The sequence below is a fragment of the Hirundo rustica genome, chromosome 5 (assembly GCF_015227805.2).
Source record: "Hirundo rustica isolate bHirRus1 chromosome 5, bHirRus1.pri.v3, whole genome shotgun sequence".
Taxonomy (NCBI): domain Eukaryota; kingdom Metazoa; phylum Chordata; class Aves; order Passeriformes; family Hirundinidae; genus Hirundo; species Hirundo rustica.
The window spans coordinates 72,943,354-72,963,294 of NC_053454.1; the positions used below are offsets into that span (position 1 = coordinate 72,943,354).

The 19,941-nt window shown below is 39.5% G+C and overlaps 1 protein-coding gene across 8 annotated transcripts in view; it reads right to left on the reverse strand.

Moving 5' to 3' along the window:
* INPP4B (inositol polyphosphate-4-phosphatase type II B) overlaps positions 1-19,941 on the reverse strand; it is a 281,153-nt gene that overhangs the window by 223,600 nt on the left and 37,612 nt on the right. For 5 of the 8 annotated variants that reach the window (XM_040063945.1, XM_058420537.1, XM_040063942.2 and 2 more), the window contains exon 2: positions 18,926-18,984. The exons of the other annotated variants lie outside the window; for them this stretch is intronic. In XM_040063945.1, the coding sequence (XP_039919879.1) occupies positions 18,926-18,937 (12 nt within the window). In that variant the 5' untranslated portion in view covers positions 18,938-18,984. The remainder of the gene's footprint in view (positions 1-18,925; positions 18,985-19,941) is intronic. 8 annotated transcript variants of the gene reach the window in all.

The following is a 19,941-nucleotide window of genomic DNA, read 5'->3' on the forward strand; positions in this document are numbered from 1 at the left end:
AAAACTGTCTTTTTAATAATCAACACTTGTGTTTTTCTTGGCTTATTTTGATTAACCACCTCTCTCATTTATCCTCAACACACTCAATGTAATAAAGCACACTGAATTTTATCTGAGTACATATTTATCATCCCCATAAATATATTTAGTGCATACTTTATTTTCCATTTTCTGGTGCTTTATCATTCTGTCTTACCCTTGAAAAAATAACCTCAATTCTATTATTTTAACAGTTTCATGACATCTGAAAACAAGTGTTTTAATTACATGAGAAACTGTCTTTTGTTCAGTTCATTTTCTAGTTTAAATATGTTTTGTTCAAATTGGACTTTTTTCCACTGAAGAGAATATTTAACATAATTAGTTTGCATACAACGTATGCACACCTCACTCATCTACAAAGTCAATGTACCACACAGCAATGTTGAGTTTAAATTTGAGTTCTCATCTTCTCATCTCAAACATATCTGACACCAAGGGCATAACTTTAAAAACCTTTGGTTCACAGCAGTCCCAGTGAAGTCAAAGTGAATGGCATCTGGAAACAGTTTGGGGAGCCTTATAACTTATCTGCCTCAGTTATTGTAACCTACAGCACTGGTAGGCCTACAGGAATTGCACACCAAGTGTAAGTTGATGCATTGCTGACATGAAGCTAGAAAATAAACAATTTGTTGGCATAAAATTTTCACTCTGCTTTTTATTAGTTAATCAGACTACAAAATTTTCATTTTAAGAAAGAATACAAGCAAACGAAGTTGTAATTTAATATACATCTCAACCACAAAATCTAATGTCCTCAATTAGTATAAACAGAGAGGAAGTGTTATTTTTGGCACCATGCACTAATCCAAATAGAGTTCATGGTAAAGTCAATGGGCTACATTTGTTGAATTTGATTCTCATTAAGCTCTATAATTTGAAAAAATTTCACTAGCATTCACCATTTCTCTTAAAAATTTCTAAGAGAAAAGGTATACTGACACTGCTTGCAAGATAAAGCAGCCTAAATTATGCCTTTGAGAGATTGGCTTAAACACAAACATTTGCTTAATAGAAAGTCAAACTGAAGGAAGCTTAGAAAACTCTAAATTTGCTTACTTTATATAAGCTTTAAGTGAAAATAATAGACCCCTTTGCCTCACAAAACAGTCAGCATTATGGAATTCCAAAAATATACTCAATCTTTAAAGAAGAAATAGCAACTGCACTTTTTATTTCTTATGATAAGACTTATCTGAAGCACAAATGACACTTTTTGAATGAAGCAATGTTGAGATAACACAGAAAAAAATCTTTTCTTTATACCTATAGACTCTTGAACCTCACTTCACCAGATCTCAAGAATATCAAGGTTTCACCAACGATAAAAAGCTTCTAAATATTGTTCTGAGCCAGCTTTTAGAGGCATCCTGACCAACAGAGCAGTATCATATCAAATACATTACTGGATCCAAAGGATGTGTCATTGTCTTCCTTCGCTGAGAACCCAAAGGAACCTTACTGAGGTATCTATATGGCTAGCTGGTGCTTGACAAGTAATATCCCATTTAAAACTTCTCCCTGAGACCTTTTTCTTTCCTGTTCTAACTAATGAAGAATCAGAGGAAGAAGTTGTCACCACGATGGCAAATCACATAGAACTCTTGTGAGAGGAGCTGAGAGAAGAGTCTTGACCTTTTTTCCAATTTCCCATCCATGTTTGCATTGATGCACACAAATGAACGGTGAAGGGGCCGTCATGCTGCTCTCTTGAAGAGCTTGGGAATTGTTAGGAAGCAGCTCACCTTCATCTCCTTCTAGAAGCACAAGTGTGTTACGTGTCAGAGCTAATCAGAATTCAGGCTCTCTTACACCCTGCCGGTCTGGAGAACCTGAAACACCTCATTAAGATGGCCTGGCAAGCTCCAGCTGGAAACTCAGGTCTCCATGGCTCCCAAAGGCAGCCCGGCCTAAGGGCAGCTCCAGCTACTGCCTTCAGAGCTCACGACCCAAAAAACAGGCAAAAAGAGCTACCCAAGACAAAAAGCAAATAAACACACCCAAAAGAACCCAAAACATACCACAAACACTACCTATATGTACGCATACACCTGCTCCTCAAAGAAAAATAAAGTTTATTGGGTTTTTTGTTTGTCTCTATTTCATTGAAAGCACAGCATTTACTCCAGTTTTATGGGACATCTCGCTCTTAATTTTTACACTCCTTCCCCCATTTGTAAGTGTTTGATTACTTACTAAACTCAAAGCTGTTCCTGTTTCAGAAGAAAATAAGAAAAAGCTTTGCCTCTAATTTGTCTTTCTTTTTAATCTAAAATTGAAAAGGTCATTTACTCCAAAAAATATTGGGGATATATTAACACAAGGGAATGAATCAAAATGGAAACACCTGACTCTGAACATTTCTAAAGTTTAATTTATTTTAAACCATTGCCAAAAAGTCACATTCTTTTCCCTTGACATTATTCTCCAATTCATACTTAAGTATGTCTTTTATAATTCTGAAAGGCATAACAGCCAGCAATACATCAAAATGAAGGCTGCAGTTTCACATGTTCCATTTTTCCACTTTACAAGCCACAACAATATTACTTAATAGGCAAGAGCTGGCTTCCTTCAACAGTTTTCTATCCACTTTGGATCAGAAAACATATATTCCTGTACAAGTAGAATGTTTGAGTATTTACAGCTTTGGAACTCCTGCGCGACTGGAAAGAAAGGAGAAGGAGCCAGCAACATTTAAGAGCAATGCTTTGTTGAGGAGATATTTCACACAGGTCCACATTTCACTGGTTGTGCTAAAAAAATTTTAAAATTCCCCTTGCGGACAACTTAAAGCAATAAACAAATACCATGTACGAGGCTCAATGCCAGGCTTTTTTCTTTTAGCAACACAATTCTCAAGTCACTTCTGACTTTAGCAGTATAGGCACCTAACTTTTAAATAAGAAAAGTCTTAATATATCTGAAAAGTAGACAGGGATATTTTAGTTTTCCCACACAAATGGAAAGAGGCATAGAAAATCTGAATTAATTTAGGAATCTTGCTGATGTCAGCTTAAGACTTCATCATTCCAGTGAAAGGGGATTCTGACTGATGTGAAGTTTCAGTGTAAATTTTCAGGACTGTCCTGGAAGACAGCAGTCACAATTAGGTAGGTCTAGCACCAGGAGAAAAAAAAAAAAAAAAAAAAAAAAAAAAACACCACTATCATCTTGTTTCAGGGATGATAACTCCTTACTGTCAAGAAGAGCAGACATAGGAATAGAAGCATTAAAGTGGTGGAATGCAGAATTTAGTACAAAACTTCCTTGTCTTCAGTGACCTTTTCCATAAAGCAGAGAGACAGAAGAGGCACGTGAAGCAATAAATCTGTTAGAGCAGGGTCACCCAGAAAATCCTCATTCATGATAACCAGAGAGATGAAGATCATGGAAGCACAGTTCATCTCCTTAACCAGAATTCCTAGCACGCACAAGCACACTTCTGTTGATTAGGGTTTTTAGCCTGTGATGTTTACACACACATCACACTGCTTCCTTTGTAGGAGCAAAGCCTTGCTTTCAGGTTATGTTTCCCCACACAGTGAGCAGCGTTTTAAAATGTGCAACCACAAATACTCGGCTTAAGAATACAGCTGAGCATTGAAATGATGCTTATAAAGACACCTTCAATTTTGAGTTTCACACTCAAATTATCACCTTCTAAAAGCAAGGTGGAGAATAGGGCATATAATTAAAAATAACTGAGTATGCAATTAATAAATCAAGCAACTAATTATAGTTCTACCTCATTCCTAATTTACCTACTTTATATAAATTAAATCACATACACAAAACCTTTTTTGAAAAAAAATTAGAAGAACATTCCTCCATTCAACAAAAAAGCACGTTTAAAATACTGTAGAATGGAGCAGAAGACATTCAAATTAGCTTGCACATATGCAAATAAAAATATTTGGATTCCTTGTTATTCACGTGGCAGCTAAAGAGACATCCTGGAAGAACATCTCCAGTTCCTTTCAAGTTTTGGAAGGGGACAAAATCATTAATAGTTCAGACATCTATCCAACTTATTTCCGCCACCAAGCAGAAACAAACTGGAAACGTTTCCCCACAAACTGAATTAAGTCTGGATTAAATTTTGAAATGTGAAAATAGTGACAGAGGCTAAAAAACAGACACTTCACAGATTTGGCAAAAAAAAAAAACCTGTCAGCTACAGAACTGGGGCATGGGGGAGCACAGATACTCAAAAATCAGACTCTTCACAAATAAAATAAAATTTAGAAGATGAACAACACATTCCTATCAATGACACTGTTGATCCTGGTCTCACATCACTTTAAGAGTTCATCCAACCTGGCTGAAGACTAAAATAACATATCACTGAACAAAAAAAGAACAAAATAATGAATGAGGTATGGAAGTTGATCCTACCCTTTTGTTTGCAACTTTATCAGGGGGAGAAACAGGCAGGAACAAGGGAAGATGACCTATTGCTTCACGCAGTAAAAAGACCTGCTGTTCCCAACAGAGACATTCAGAGCGTTTCAGATACGAATCCGCTTCAAAGTGGATTCACACCAGCATGTGACCCCTTGTAATGAAAAAGTAGCCAGGCTAAAATGTACCAATCTAGCGAGGAATACAATACACCAGTGGAACAGAAGGGCCCATCTGCACATCTTTTAGAGTTATCACAGGCAATCTTTCTGAAGTTTAGCATTAGATCAAGGCATGTAATAGTCTAAAGCAAGCAAGCAGGTTGGTAACTGCCTGTGTCATCAGAACAAGGAAAGTTTTTCAGGTGAAATACAAAGCTTTTGTGCCTGTCTTCAACAAACACGTTTTAACTCATGTCAGAGAAGACAGGGTAGAACACTGAGTCTTCCCTGACAAGGAAGGAACAGAAATCTGAACTCAGTGCCTTTTTTAGACCCACAGAATTCCAGGTCGCAAAGGACCCCAAGGATCATTAGGTCCAACCTTTCTTGGCAAAAGCACCATCTACACTAGACAGTTCAGCAACCTGTCTGGCTGAGTTGTAAAAGCATCCAGATTTGGAGAATCCACCACTTCCTTAGTGAGATTACTACAGCTAATTGAGTTCATTGTGAGAATTCTCCTCTTGTGCCTACTAGGGATCTCCCCAGGAGCAACTTGTACACATTAGTTTCCTTCTCTTCTATGGCATTCCTTGTTTAAAAAAAAAAAAAGTCTCCATTTCTCTGCAGCCACCTACTGGGATGTGCTGACAGTCTCGACTAAGCACACTACTAAAACCTGTCCCAGAGCACCACATCGACACATCTTCTAAATGCCTCCAGGGATGGCAGCTCCACCTCTTCCCCGGGCAGCCTGTTCCAATGCGCAGCATCCCTATAAGCAAATAAATTTTCCCTAATATCCTGTCTAAACCTCCCTGGCACAACTTGAGGCCTTTTCTCTTATCCTACCACTTCCCACATGCAATTTCCTCCAATCTAGATTACTAAGCATTTTAAAAAATTCTTAAAATAATTTAGCAGTAATGTATATGAAAACATTCTTTTCCCTTCAATTCGTATCTTTTTAAACAGGCTAAACACCTATGTCTTAATAGTGACTCTTTAAGTGTTAATTATTTTTATGCCACAGGAATTCTTTGTGCCCTACATTCCCCAGCACAGTTCTCAACCATCAAATTATTTCAAACCATTAATTTTATAACTTAGAGAATAGATGTGATATTTTCCCCACACATAAGTTAACTGAAACAAGTGAGGAACGATTTGTTCCAACCAGCAGCAGAAAAAGCTCAAGATCCCACCTTTTCAACACAATCATACTGTGATCACTGGTAATCACAGCAAGATTCCAAGCCAAAACACCAGTACCTTAAAACCATTTTCACACACAGAGACGCATCTTTAAAGTGTTCAGGGGAATGGCAAGGTCAGTGCTGGCTCCACAGATCAGAAAAGAATGATGGGTAGAAACAAAGACAAAACTCAGGGAACACAGAAGTACTTGCCACACTCCTGACCAAAGCTGCTGTGCTCATTTAAGAAAGGTGCAGAGGAATTTAAGAGTATTCTAAACAATAATTTGGCTTCTGGTAGATACCATTGTGTCCAGCATTCCACACATCAGTCCTAACTCCTTAAATTCTATATAAAACTTCCTAAATAAAAGAAAAATAGTGTCAACACCTATAAAAAGAGGAAAGACATCCAGAAAAACCTATACCACCCTAATGCTTCTTCCCATCTTATTGTCTCTCTCCAGCTATTTTAATTTCTTGAAAAAGAAAAATGTTTCCTTGTAACTGCATGTATATCCCAAAGAACTCAGTTTATTAATTGGCTTTGATCAAGATGACTACAGGTGGTGTTAAAACTGTGTTCAGCAAAGCAGAAGCTATCAAAGCTCTGATAAAACCCAGACCAAGTAGCACTGATTACTCACCAGACTATCAATCAACCTCCTCCTGAAATACAGAAAACCTCATCAGTAAAAACTTATGATGCACTCCACTTATTCTCTAAAATGCCAAATGGGTTGGCCCCACTGAATCCCATTATTATCTTGGAATACACTGACATAAACCCTCAAAATGTCCCATTACAGTTTAAGTGTTTATTTAAGTTTTCTCTGTATCTAGAACCTAGCCATAAAAATCAAAGACTGTGTCAGCTAAAAGCAGTTCCACCAACTAATTTTGAAATAGCAGTGTTATCGGCTATTTAAATCGTTATTTGTTTTTTATTTCCTCCTTCTGCTTCAACTGTGGAGCAACACCAACAAACCTATATCACCCAAACACCTCCTGCAAAAAAGCAGTACTGCTGCATCCCGTGATCTCTACTCCAATGAAATCAAACCACCTGTGGGGGGTAGGACACAGGAGCTTGTCACTCACACTCCATGCTGCACGGGTACCTGCAATGCACTTAGCAGAAATGGAATTAATTGCACTCCTCTAAAGAGCTGATCCATTAGCACCCACATGTAAGGCTGTGAGAAAAAGGAGGCATCAGGGCTAATGCTCAGGCAGATCTCTCATGGGAATACTTCAGAATGTTTTTATATTAGGAAGGCTTTTATACCCTTCTGAAACAGTACATAGATATCCTTTTTTAGTTCCAGGAGCTTTTGTGTTCCCCATTTGTTCTAGTCCTATAAACACTGCTCTAAAGAAAAGGTCAATGACAAAAATCTGCAGATACACGCAATAACATCAGACATGTCAAACAGTAAGGAGAGGCAAAGTCTAAGAACTTAAGTAAGCCTATAAGCCAGACACATGTGATTAAAAAAGACAAAACAAACCAACACGCACAAAAACAGCAACCAAAATCCACACAAAATTAAAACACGCTACCAAAAAACCCACTATGTCAACACTAAATTAAAAAAAATTGGCTAAAAAAGAGAAAAAACAAAATCACCCACGAGACCACGTAACCAGACTCTCCCAAACCAAGAAATTGTTTTAATGTATAAAATCTACCATTGTCTCCTCCTTCCTACAAAGAAAAATAGGACACGTATGATTTCAGCTACAGATAGTTTTCTCCATCTTTCACTTCTTCCAAACTTCTACTAGATAGCAAGAAAAATGCTCTAAGTATCTAAGTATCAGTTTTTGATTAATCTCAGTAACAAATTCAGTGTCAAAAAAAGTAGCTTTTTAGGCTAAGTTGAATAAAGTCTGGTTCATTTCCTGGCCAATCCTTGCCTGTGGCTAGTATTACTAATCTTCTACAAGCAGGCACATAATAGCAGATTTCAAATCTTTCTAATGAGGAACTCCACTGTGGTAGACTAATGGGTGGAAATTATAACACAGAGTAAAATAAGAAAAATTTATAAAAATAAAATAGGAAGGTAAAGCGTTAACAGGTTTTATAGAAGTCACATGTCACAAACTTGGCAGAGTAATCAGAAGCACCAGCATAGCATTAATTAACTCTCTTTTAAAAAATATTTACAAGGTCCTTGGCCAACGGCTGGGAAAAGTTATGCTGAAAAGGCATAAAAGGCAAATATCTCCTATTAATAGGTGCCCAGGTACAACAATGTGTATAACAAGGTGATCAAATATTAAATAAAATTCAGTGCTGGTAAGTGTAAACTGTACACATTTGTCAAAGCACAACCACTTTTATAACACTGGACATAAAATTAGCCCTCACCACTCAGCAAATAAATTCAGGTGGCACAGAGGAGAACTCAGCTCAGTTCTCAGGGCTGGTCAGAAAAAGAACAGGAGTAGTAAATAGTGCTCAGTGGGGATACTGAATGAGAGGGCACTGCTTTGCCTTTAACAATCCACAGCTCCTGACATCCCAAATGTGAGGGTAGGATAGCGCTACAGCCTTTCTTACCAAACAGAGGTATTTATCTTCAGGGAAAAACGAAGATTTCTTCACACAGTGAAAGATGGATAAAAACCCCAGCCTTTTTCCTCTTGGCACACACAACCAGGTGTCCAGAGCATGGCTGCTCTTCACTGCTGATCTCCTCTGTTTTGTGATATCCCCGTGCTGGTGCCAGGATGACTCGGAGGGGTTGCCCTTCATCCCTGCAGCACCCAGCCCATGGCATCTGTGTTAGAGGAGTCAAGCAGCCCCTCCCTGAGGCACCTTCTGGCAGCCACAAAATACACCCTACACCAACCCATCTCAGGAAAGGGTACAGCCAGAACAGAACAACCCGTTATGTTTCCCTTCCCAAAGGGGCAGAGGGAATGGCAGGCTGGTCCCCCTGCCCCTTGAGATCAGCCTGCTGTCAGAGCTGGGAGCCGCTGCAGTGCAAGCACTAGAGCTAGCTGGGATCACTGGTGTGACTTCAGAGCAGCACCCTGAAACGCACGAGTGGGCATGCACAGCCCCTCTGCCCTCGCGCCAGCCTGCACTAGTGAGGACAGGATGGGGAAAGCAGCCTGGCACCAAGATCTTTAATGCTCCACTGGGCTCCACCCACGAGTTCCTTGGGCTGGCTGCCATCGATCACTCTGCAGCTGCAAGATGTCTCTAGCTGTACACTGACTCCTCTGGCTTCCCTTCCTCGCTCATCAGCCGGCTCATGAAAGTCTAAACCGAGGTTAATCAGCAGCCCCTACCTTCAAAATCCTGCTTCAGGCCAAGAATAAAAGTGAGTTTTGCCCACACTGAATTACTTCAGTAGAGTGTTTTTCCTCAGGATTAGTTAACATTAACATAAGATGCTCATTTAGCTGGTAACCTAAAACTATCATGTGAGGAGATAGCTGCTGCCATCTACTGACAGCTTCCCTTAGAAACTAAATTTAAAGCAACTTAAACCGAGGTTAGAGTCTAAAGTGAGACAAACCGGTGCAATAGAAAAGCCCAGCATGCACAGACTGGCAGCCAGGCTACACTGTCCATACAACAGGATAATGAAACACTAATAATTCTTCATATCAGGCACAGATCACTTCCAGTGAAGGAAGAGTTTAGCAACAGCACCCTCACAAACTAGTTTACTGCCTCAAACGGAGGAAATCTGACAGAAACCCTGAGTTTTGAGGTGGTTTATTTTCTTTGCCTGTTTTTAAAATAGAATGTGGGGGGTGTCTTTCTTTGATTAGCACTCAACAATAAAGAAATGTAGGTATACGAGTGCCAGGATCAACCTCTAAGTCTCTCACCAGTGTATTCTCTCAGGGTAATAGCCCAGTCCAGGTTAACATAATCAAAAGGGCCAGCTCTGCACGTGGTTCAATCTAATTTTGTTTTCCTAAGAGGTCCTTCACTGGCATGCCTTGTGAAGCAAAACAGTTTCAGAGGCAGAGAAGCTCTTCCAGTCAAAATACCAACTTCAAAACACAAACCTCAACATTTCCACAATTCCCTTCAGTGCAGACAGCAGCAGCAGTCATCTCTCAGTGCAGCATGTTAAGACACTGGTGTTATTAGCCTTCCTCCATCCCTAGGTTTCTTTCAGGAGTTAAAAGCTAATATTTAACGAGACAAATACCAAGTATTTCACTTGCCATCTACTCAGTTACAGAGAGCATTTCAAAGCCTTTGTTGTCTCCAAAGTAGCTATCTTCTCTAACCCAAACCAGACAGCTATCGGAGTCCTCTCTGAAAACCATAGCTTGCATTTCAAGAACTGCCACCCAAGTCTCCCAAAACAGCACAGCATGGAAGCTAACCAAGTCCTGATCTTGTAAATTTACCCCAGTGAATGCCCAGGACTCTCTGCAGTCATGTGAGAAGCTGTTCAAGAAAAATATCCAACAGACCCCAAACTGACAAACACCACAGAGCAGCACCAAATCCAGTAAGAGCCGCTGAACTAAGACAGAACCACATGGGGATGCTCAATAAACTTTTGTTAAATACAGTTAGACACAATTATCTAGTGCAAAAGAGACTAGTCCTTGATTACCATGAATTATGTAATTATAACACACAATTCTATCTATTACACTATTCTAAAACACCAATGCTGCAAGGATAGCAGAGAAGATAATTTTTTAAAAAATTAAACTGAGCTAATTCTATTAGATAATGCAAATTCAGGGATTTTCTCAGATTAAAAGTTTATATTTATCACCAGAGGGTTTACAAATGCAGGTCAGGGATCACAGGAGCCTATGATATTAACCACTGGCAGACACAGAACTTGGATGATAAAGGAGAAAGCTAGAGAGTTTACACACACAGACATGCAAACCTATATCAGACTATGCAAGAGTCAATGAACAATAAAAACATAATCACTGAATTTCTAACAGGCATCATAGCAAAGATGATTGGTAAAAGCAGAACTTCGGGAAGATAATGCAACTACATTTTTTATTATGTGTTTTGTTTTGGTACTTCCTTGCTGGTTTGACAGATCTACAAACATTTGTTGCATGCTGGACACAGCTCAGAGTTTTAAAGACAGCTTCAGGAAAGCACAATAAGGGTACTGAAGACTGGGAGAAATCCTCACAGTGAAAACAAAAAGCCTGCAAAAGCAAGGACAACAATCTGATGCAAAGGAAAGAGATGGTCAAAAAGAAAGAAAAACTGTGGAAAATTCTTTTTGTAAGAGGTCTAATGGATATAACCAAGAACAGGAGAAGGATACTTCTGTAAATGATAAGGCAAAATTAGATTATCCCAAACTCCTAGGTGATGTAGAGTGGTCAATCTTAAAAAGAAGCTGTAAAACACAAAGATAGCCATAACACAAATACTGAGAAACACATTCCTGTCAAAAGCAATGCTAAAAAATATATGAGCAGCAGGAAGAGAAGTGATGTTTGCTTCAGCCATCAAAAGCAACGGGAGAAAGAATTTGACAGCAAAGATTAGGCAGCTGTTTGATTCCCAATGAAATTGAATTCATGGCTAAACGCACAGGAAGAGGTCTCAAAGGCAAGATGAAAGCACAGTTTGGACAAACAGGTATTGAGGCACATCTAGATGCAACTTCACACGGAAGAACACTCAGTTTAGAGGCACATTTTCTCATATGTGCTTTGACTCTAGATATAGCATAGCATTAATCCCTCTAAAGAATAAAATCGATGGAAGAAGTTGAGAATGTCTGTCGTTCCAACACCAGCTCACCCTCTGACTGTGGCCTCCTCCTTTTTCCCCCAGTCAGTCACACAAACAAGAGATGCTTCTCAGCTCTCATTTGGAAGAGTTTATTCAGTGATTAGTGAAAGACTGTTCTGTAGAGTTGAAAGGAATAGCAACGGGACCAGGGAGGATTCCGGGATGGAAACGCCGTGGAGGACACTGCAAACAAAGCAATACTCCAGGTACCAAACCGAGAGGGGGGCAAGCAGGCAGGCCAAGGACAGGCAGACACAAAAGAGGAAGGGGTAAAGAAGGCATGCAGCAAGTTAGGCAAGAGATGAAAGCAGACCCAGAGGAAAACCAGGAGACAGAACTGATTATCTAAGTGAGAACACATTACAAGAAAGGTCTGACTCCAAGAGCAGCAGGCTGTTAGAAGAGAGGGCTTTACTGAGGTGGAGAACAAGTCAGTCATGTCTGGAGGGGGGGAAAGAGAAGCAGCAAGGAAATGGAGGGAATCAGATGGCAAAAGGGCAGTAGGGCTTGCCAGGATCCTGTTAAGAAGGGAAATGAGAGATGTAAAGTCTTTCAATTCATAGTAAAAATAGAAGCAATTGATTCTTCTCATTCCTCTATGGTTATAAAATGCGTTTTCAAGTACTGTTGGAAAGCAGACTGCAGCAACAGTCAGCACACAGACCTTAGTGACCCTGCACAGACCCCTGGGAACAAACTCCCTGTGTGCCCTTGCTATCCCAAGGCAAGGAGAGGTGGCCTTCTGCTGTCACAGGGCTTTGCATTGTCACTGTGCACAGCATGCTCAGCAGGGTTCTTAGGCTAGAGCTTGCAGCATTCATCTAGCACAGAGCTCTCTGCACAGCATTCTCCCAACCCAAAATGGCTAAAACCATCGTGAAACCTTGGCCAAAAAAAAACTATTTAAATTAAGGCAAGTAAAAATATAAGCATTAGAAAATGCCTCCAACAGCATAACACAAGGAGAAGCAAAACTGGTTCCTAAAAGACGACCAAACATAAGTAAGGGACTTCAATATGTATTAGACCTCTCACTGCCCTGAACGCATGACTACAGTAACAGGAAAATACCAAGCACTAAGGCAGATTCAAAGCACACAAAACAACAACTCATCTCTCAACACCACCAAATTCATTTGAGTTCTTCACTCAACACTGACTGATATTTACATATTCATGGATAGCTATAGATTTGTATGCATGTGTGTACTGCTATATACCTAACACTCCAGGAGTCAGGATAACTCACACCCCAGTTAAGTGCAGGCAGCAGCACAGGCAGCGCTGGGGCTGAGAACACTCAAACACACCAGGACTTGTGAACCATGAAGAGATGATAGCTTTCAGACCCACCTGTACCAGCGTTTTGTAATTTTTCCACTTTCTTCTCCATTTAGCACACTTCCTACTGCAAATCAAAATCTTACCAACACAGCAACAACATATTTCACTGAAACTTATGGACAAAGAGTCACTTACCTGCTCCTCAGCTTGCAGAACATGCAGTTTATAGCCAGAGAAAAACCACACTGAGCAGTGACATTCAATCCTGAAGATATGCTACATTGTGCAGCAGCACTTATTCAGCTGCTCAGTCTCCAAACTGACACAGAGCATGCTCTAGAAAATTAAAATCACTGCTGAAAAATGGTTTATAATAAGTACATCCTTAGCCAGAAGAGACACTTTTATTTCAAGATGCCCTGGAGAGATCACTGACTTACAGAATGCTAAACCACACACACACACAGAAGGTTCATATTCTAACAGATCAGAAAATACTCTGCAGCTTCAACATATATAAAGCAATCTCATTCTGTAAGAGTGTTTTAAAAATTTCAAATTGGAGAGAAAAATACTGGAACTCTACAGCTATGAAATGGTGAAAATACATTGTGTATGCCTGCCTGATGCAGATAAGATTCTATGATACATTCAAACATTTTTATGGCAGAACTCGCATACATCTCTGCCATGAAAACCCAAATAACACTTTGACAGCTGCAATACAATGTAATTCACATCCAAAATTCAGGAGTATGTCATTATTCTATTATTTCTACCTTGCATGTGGTTCTCTGGTTATTGATTTATGAGTCAATCTGAAATCTTACTTTCAGGCTTTTTTTTGCTAACTGTTAACAACACATTACACTTGCGATAAATGCTGTAAGAACATAATTTATGTTAAGCTTACACATACAATACAGCAAAGCCTGTTTTTATTGACAGCATAGCCATTCAGATTTGCTCTTTAAACTTGTATAAAAAATTTCAAGTGCAACAATGCACTTGTGGTTTAACAAAATTTATTACAAGAGGAGTCTCAATGTTCACCACCTTTTACATAATTCTCTCTGGCACTAGGTGTATTACAGCACTCTAATTTACATCTGTGTAGTTAAGTCCATGGGTTGACTCTGGCCAATACAAACCCCTTAGCTTTAGGGGGTGGTGTCAGGAAACATGGATGTACTACAGTATGACAGTATGAATGTGCCATACAAGTTTGCTACTGCAACCTTGTTTAGATTACAGAAAAAAAAGAGACACGTTTATAATTTTGTGTGGAATTCGACTTCTAACGCAAGATACTTTCAGCACTCATAGCAGCTTTTATTTTAATTTTCGGTACTATCATCTGCAAACGAAGCTGTTTTCTTTCTACACGGTAATTTTTTTAAAAATCGATACATCACAAAAACCTTAAAAGCCAACTTTTCCTACACAAAAGTAGAGTGAGTTTATTGAGCGGGTGCATGGACGAGCTGACCTGACAGACTGGGATGGTAACCTCCACAGGATCATTAAACCACAAGCTACACAAGATTTACACAACAGACACTAATGATCCTCCTAGAGAATCCACCACAGACCACTGATCAATAATCCATTTTTTAATAAATTCCTATATACGTACCCAAAAACAAGCAGCAACGTCAACATGTTTACTCAATGGAACATAATGGGCCCTCTGGAACTATTAGTGAGATGCAAAAACACAACAGTATTTTTTAGCGTATCTTTTTTGTGGCTAGATTACAATGTAGTTTACAAATCTGTTTACGTATCAACACTACTATTTGGGAATATTAGGATATGGGAAAATGAACCATAGATTAGTTAGGTGGCTTCTTTCTTGACATTACTAGCAATGACTAAATTCACACACCCATGGCAAATAACAGTTTAGGCTGAAATCCAACCCTGAATTGCAATGAATAAGTATTAAGAAGTTGAAAAAGGCCAAAGCTATGTTTTTTCCTTTAGTGGAAAGAAAAAAAAGTTACTCTGAAGAACCTATGAACAGAAAAAACCAAAATGAAACAGTGTGACAAAAATATCCCAGCTCTCCTGCTTTTTGTTGGTTTATGTTGGGGTGTTTTCCTCAAGAAAACCATTGCTATGAATTGTGATCTGCAATTAAGGCAAAAATTAGTACACAATACTGCAATCTTTAAAGAGATCCAAAAATTCTAATCGAAAATCCCCTCCTGTGCTAATGGCAAAAGGTACATAAATATCTAATACTTATTAAACACATTAGCAAGCGATGCTGAGTAAGTATTCTCCCAGCACCCCACTCAAGCTCTGGGAAAAAGTACTTCCCAGGCTCCAAATTGGGTAGAAACTAGGTATATAACCCACTTTCCAGGTACTTTAGGTGAGTCACAAAGCTGCCAAGCTCCACAAGAAATATTTCTGACTGGCATCTATTAGAATTGGTCCAAGTCTAGCATAATGTCAGGCTTTCCTTCACAAACCCTGTCACGCACTAGGTTTCCCAAGCTCAGGCACCCTGCTGACCACAGCTTCATGGAGCCCCGCTCCCAACTCCGCCTTCAAAAGCAACTTCCACCGAGCATGTTCACCGGGTGCAAATGCACACCTGCCACTTCCTGAGAAGCGGACACAGAGCCTACACACACAAACACAAGGTCTGAGGGCTTCACGCACAAAGGTGTTGGCAAAATATACCTCCCACAGGAGATCACATCTACAGCTGGTCATGCTGCCACCCACCCATCCGCTCTATGATGGATTGCCTCTCTTTAGCAGGACTGGGTGAGAAAATAAAACTTAAATTATAACAGGTTAAGATGAAGAAAGGGAGGTTACTTGCCAGTAACCATCACAGGCACAACAGGTTCAACCCATGGATAATGAATTTAAGCTTATGCCAATTAAAATAGACCTGAACAGTAAGAAAAGACGACAAGAACTAAAACAGCTTCCTCCAATCCCCTTCTTCTCAAGGTCCATCTTCATTCTCAACTACTTAACCTCCCTGTCCACACCTCTTAAGTGGCACAAGGGAGCTCGGCAATGGGGTTAGAGTCAGTCTGTAACAGTCCCTCTCTGCTGTTCCTAAATACTTTCTTAATACACTTCCTAAACACATCTTGCTAATACATCACCGCTATAACTTGACTATCTACAACCAATACAATATGGCAGGGAACAGATCAGGGGGGAAAAAAGAACCACCCACCTATCCATGCCACACAAAACCACACTGAAATCTACAAAGGAGAAAAGTTTCACTAACGCCAGCAAATGCTGGGTTGTGTCTCAGCTCAAAATAGCTAACTACACTGCTAGACCAAAGAAAATTAATGTCCTTGAGATGCCTAATGATTTATTGTCCTACATCTAAATATGAAAGAGTGGGAGAATGAAACGCATTTTCTCCCTACACTGAAAATGTATTACCACACTACTTTAGACTTACACAGCACAGATAAGTTGGGAGGCATTCTTTGCAATTTCCTAGAAAAGATTCTTCTTCCACAAGTAGCATAATTTACAAACATCTGAACTAAAATGAGAGTCTGCCATTGAACTGCAAATATCTGTATATACAGACACATGCACATGCCTCTGTGAGCATTTAACAAATAGTAGCAAATCAGTCTTCGCTTCATGGTAGGGACTTCCAGAGTTAATCGTTCAGCATCCAGACCTTCCAAAACATCAAAGTTGCTTTTCTTCCATGTCAAGCCACAAGCCAAGTCAGGTTCCAACAACAAAAACAGGAATATGTCTTCATTTGTGCTGTTTGGGATGTATATCACACACTGCATTAGCAGCCGACTGAAACCTTTGCTAATTCAAGCAGAGAGCAGAAAACCGGCAACTGTGCTTAAGATGCTTAATACATTTCATCATTAAGATTACTTTTTGTTTTTATACTGGCAAACTAGCTCTCAAAATTTAAACTATGATTTCACATATCAACAATCTGCTTTAGATGGGAGACCTATTCATTTCTAGAATGATATAAGAAGGGAAAAAAATACAGGGATCTCTCCCTTCTGTTCTCACAGGGCACAAATTGCTTTGGTTTTACTTAGTATGCCTATAAATTACATCTTTTGAAACATGGATATGAGATTCAATAGAGATTTGTCTTTGTCAAAGAAGCTATCCTTTACAGTACCCAACAGATGAAGCCTCTGAAAGTGACTGCTTTACAAATTCCTGGGATATAAGCTGACTAGGAAGCGCTGCATCATTTAGTTTGATCCATTTTAAGACGTTGCCCTTTAATCACTCAGTGGTCTCTGTACTGACTCTGGTAGTTGTGACATTTTAGAACAAAGCACCTGATATATCTAACCGCACTTGGGCTTCCACTGCCCAATCCTTCTGCGATCAGCTTCATTTGTCTGGCTTTCATTTCCAAGTTCCTCTCTTACTGTGATCTCCCTAATTAAAGAAAGTACCTGATAAAGTCACCCTTTGAAAACACTGACATCAATCACGCCACTAGTCTTTTTACAAGCTAAAATTTGTCAGATCCCCTCATTCCTTCCATGGCTCCCAGAAATTTTGAAAAATTGTTTAAACAAAGAAACCAGCATAAGATACAGTTTTCTAGTGCTGACCTGAAAGCAGAGTAAAAAAATCACCCACCCATTTAATTGGTTTCAAACTGCAGCATTTCAAGGAGAATTCCCAGTTATTTCCTGCAAGCCTAAACCATTTCAGCAACAAGCTGTTAATTTGTGTCTCACTTTCCAAGTTTCTCAAAAAGCAGCTTTGAATTTCAAAAGCCTAAGCGGACCTAGCAGTTGATTTCCACAAAACTCACCCAACTCCTTTCTTCACAGTTGCAAAGTTGATCAAAACGCTTCCTTGAACCTTGTCACAAAATGCCAAGGCTCCCATGAAAATGGGGCACTTGGAGGAACAGGAAGTAGAAGAGAATAGTTTCAAATGTAAAGCCCTTCACTAAAAATCTCTGCAAGTCACACAGCAGAATGTTAACGCAGGAAGGTGTGACAAGGGGGTGGCCACAAGCTTGCTGTCACCTACATTTAACTTGTCAGACATTTACCACCCAGGAGAACACAGCTGGATCCAACTCAAGCCTCAGAGCCCCTTATGTCCTACTGTCTCCTTTTGTTTGCAAACATACAGAAGTCTCACAGGCTCCTGAGCGGTGCTTCGAAAGCAAACACTGCTTTAAAAGTGTACCATATGTGCACATTCATCACTATAGTAAGATAAGCTGCTATATCATATTGAAAAATCTTTCCAACAAAAGACACAATCTGCCCAGCAGCGCAATCATTTCTATCTGACTGCTGAGCCATGCAGCACAAAAATATCCTGGAAGCCAATTATAAAGTACTTACTGTTAACAGGTGAGCACCTCCAGCTGCAGCCTATCCCCAGTTCTTGGCAGTCCGGTGCTATACCCAGGCAACTATGGAAGTGTGCCCATAGTACCAGACAAAGGGTAAGAAAAAGGGCAATTCCACACTCTGTGCTTGCTCATTCCAGAAGATGAGTGTCCCAACTCCTAACGAAGCCAGTGACAGATGAGGGCACTCAGCAGCTCATGCAAGGCTTCCCATGGCATGTCAGGGTCAGAGCCTCTTTGAACAGGCCCTTCCTTTATTAGGGATATAACTGCCTTTTACAACAAAGGACGAGAAAATACCCTTCTTTATAACAGACTTAATTACAAAATCAAATAAAAAAACTGTTGCCAGGGTCTGAAATTGCATCTCAAACATCACCACAATGCCTCATTCAGCTGTGAGATTTCATTTTCATTACTCCAGTGGATTTGGTGGAGTAATTCTGGGTTTAGACCTGTGTATGTTATGAACAGACCCTGGGCACAGACTATTTATGATTCAGCTAAAGGATGTTGATATCATCAAGAACAGCCAGCGTTACAGACAGCAAACAATGGATTTTTTTCATTTCCACTCTTCTAATAGTAGTGATTTATACTTTTTATCCCTAAAAGCACAATCCCAATATAGCTATCATTAAAAAAGATTACTCCAGTTCTCATGTTAGACTAGCACATCCAGAAAAGCAGTAGGAAAATCAGTTACCTTATTTTTCATTAGAAAAAGCAGATTTCCTTTCAGTCAGCACCATCTCTCCCTCGGTTCTGCATGCAAAGAAGTAAGAGATTAATAAAAACAACCTTCTGTCCTCACGCATTAAATGCTTCTCAAGAAGGTGAATTAGTTATAAAGGTCAGAAAAGAAAATCATTATCAACCAAAACAGGACAGCTTAACTCAGTGGCTGCCGATGTAGGATGTCAAATAACTTGCCAGAAGGTTTCTTCTACTCTGCAGCTGGAAGGAATTGGTGACTGCAACACACTCAACATTGTTTTCTCAGCTTTCCTCCCTCTTCCTCACATGGGACCAGAAACAGGCACTTTAGCATGGAGCACATTTTGCTCCCATCGCTTCATGAGATCAAAACTAATCCATGTTAAAACAAAAAAAATTCACTATTACACTTAAATTCGAACATGCTAATCCAAATTTACAATTTTCAGAACATAAAAAAGGACTAAAATGAAGCCTAAGTAATTACAGCCCCTTTGCTATTACTATTTTGCTACTTTTTAAAGTGCTTTACCAGCAGGAATAACATCTTTGTTTATAGACACATGCAAGCATGTAAACAAACTTTTGAGAATGGGGAATGTTTCACATCTCCGCAGTTAGCGAGTGGGTGAAAATTTTTGAAAAGTTATTCTTCCATAAACAGATGGTTTTTAATACTGCATTTTTTCTCTTTTTAAAAACACACTTGTAGGTGTATGACTAGATCTATATGTATGACATATAGATACATAAGCCTACTTAAACACACACAGATATAAATCTCAGACAAATGTGACCTCTTTAGAGCTCACTTCCTAAAAGAAGAAATATTTTCAGGTAAGATGTATTCCTTTGCATTTTTGAAGGGGCCATGAAACCCTGAACCTCCAGACAGCAGCCAGCCTGGAATTGCTAAGGAGTTGGATGAACAGCTGTACCTAAAGGCTATGTTATTCAACAGCTGCCTCTAAGGAACTCTTGTATTTCCCTAAGCTAGCCACCACT